At 35.7% G+C, this 2,181-nt stretch overlaps 1 protein-coding gene across 1 annotated transcript; it reads left to right on the forward strand.

The window, feature by feature from the left end:
* The first annotated feature begins 1,443 nt into the window (after positions 1-1,443).
* Positions 1,444-1,854, forward strand: LOC139888256 (uncharacterized). Its single transcript, XM_071871277.1, has one exon. It carries the CDS (start codon positions 1,444-1,446, stop codon positions 1,852-1,854), a length of 411 nt encoding a protein of 136 aa, XP_071727378.1.
* The last annotated feature ends 327 nt before the right edge of the window (positions 1,855-2,181 follow it).

Here is a 2,181-nt window from a genome sequence, read left to right on the forward strand (position 1 = left end):
ACTTCCCGTTATTGTGTATATTTAGGTGATAATCTGATCTCCTGGTCTTCAAAGCGTCAACCCACTCTTTCTCGCTCGAGTGCCGAAGCAGAATATCGTGGTATTACAAATGTGGTTTCCGAGTCTTGTTGGGTACGCAACTTACTTTTAGAGCTTCAACGACCGGTTCATAAAGCTACTATCGTTTACTGTGACAATGTTTCTTCCATTTTCCTTTCCAGCAATCCGGTACAACATCAACGGACGAAACATATCGAACTCGACATCCATTTTGTTCGCGAAAAAGTGGCTAAGGGACAGGTTCGGATCTTACACATGCCATCCAGATTTCAAATTGCGGATATATTCACAAAAGGACTCCCACTTGTATTATTTAAAGAGTTTCGAGACAGTCTTCGCGTTCGTCTTCCCACCGCTTCGACTGCGGGGAGTATTAGTCTAGCATTATATTCGGTATCAAATTAGCATTGTATATTTTATAGAATTAGAAGATTTAGAGGATCAATATGTATTTGTATATGATTCACATTCCTAAATTATAGGAGGTGATAAGACTATACTTGTGTATATATAGGATATCGAATGAACGAATAAACACGATTGAATTTACCCTCTTATATTTTTATATAAGAATTAGCTTGATTGTATATTTTTGGTTGATTTTTTGTTTTTGTTCTTTACAGCGTGAGCTGTCTTTGGGATTCTTCGATTTTGGATTGAGGTAGTAATGGGTTCTTGATATATCCGGGAGCTGCAATTCTGCGGTAACTGTCAGAGCTATGTTTATGGTCTACGTGGATGATTATGTATTTGTTTATGGTCTACATTGATGATTATGTATAGGTGCATAGTATATTGTTTGCCGAATAGATAGTGATTACTTACATTGGTTTTCTTTGATCCAACAACCGCCTACTACGATTATTACTGGTGATGGGTTCGAGTTGTAGTTTTCGACAGTCGAAATCTGTTGCCATGACGTTCCATAGGGAGAACTGAATTGTTGTGTGCTGTGGGAAATGGAAATGGAATGATTGAGATAAAATGTATTCTAAATTAATACTAATAATTAAGATTAAGATGCTAAAAGTAGTGTAAATCAGTTATTGTTTGCTGCTGAAGATAATGTTTTTATTAGACAGTAAATATTATAGACTGTCATTATTGTCATTTGACTGTCATTATTTTCATTATTGTAAAATAATTGTTTACATATTCTTAGGCTTAGATTACGTTTGTATTTTTGGTAATATGTTGTATAGCCTTAGGATTAGCTATCTAAAGATGGCATACATTGTATTATATATTGACATCATATGGAATGAAAATGGGCATCCAGAATCATTCTTTGATATGGTATCACGCCATTTTCCTATTTCCTAATACCATCACATTCTTGATTTCATTCTGCAACTTTTCTCTTCATCCTTCTCTCTTCCAACAATGGCAGACCCAAGCAAATTGCTTGCTCAACCAAATAATCACATCCAAAACTCCATTCCTTTCAAACTTACAATGGAAACAAGTCAGTACCTTACATGGGCAGAATTGTTTAAAATTCATTGCCGAGCTCATGATGTGATTGATCATCTAACTACTGAAGCACCATCCGATCCTACCAAAATCACCCAAGAAGTATGGAACCGAGTTGTTGCAATTGTTCTTTCATGGATGTACGACACCATCTCTTTTGATCTTCTCTCAACCATTATTCAAACCGACACAACTGCTAAAAAGGCGTGGGATCGCCTTAAAAACTTTTTTCAAGACAATCGCCATTCACGTGCTCTCGCTCTGGAACACCAATTCACCAACATACGTATTGACAACTTTACCAACATCCCAGCTTATTGAAGAATTAAAAAACATCGTTGATTAAATGGTCAACGTCGGTTCCAATTGCGATGCACACATCTTGTTTTATAACTAGTCGCTGGATTGAATGAAAATTATTGATGTGTGCAGCGGTGTATACGAAATAGTTATTATTTTTACTACAAAATACGATACAATTTACACAAGTTTTATTTATTTATATAGATGGGATATACTTAAACCTTGCTATAACACTTATAGGCAGTGTACCTAATCGTAGAGTAGTGTAGTTTTTAGTAAGTCCGGTTCGTTCCACAGGGAGCTAGCTGAGTTTAACGCTATATTTTTTACAACCATATTTATATA

The sequence above is a fragment of the Rutidosis leptorrhynchoides genome, chromosome 2 (assembly GCF_046630445.1).
Source record: "Rutidosis leptorrhynchoides isolate AG116_Rl617_1_P2 chromosome 2, CSIRO_AGI_Rlap_v1, whole genome shotgun sequence".
In the NCBI taxonomy this organism is placed as follows: Eukaryota; Viridiplantae; Streptophyta; class Magnoliopsida; order Asterales; family Asteraceae; genus Rutidosis; species Rutidosis leptorrhynchoides.

Excerpts from the sequence above, each read along its gene's own strand:
- LOC139888256 (XM_071871277.1), top strand. The coding sequence starts at position 1,444 with ATGGCAGACCCAAGCAAATTGCTTGCTCAACCAAATAATCACATCCAA.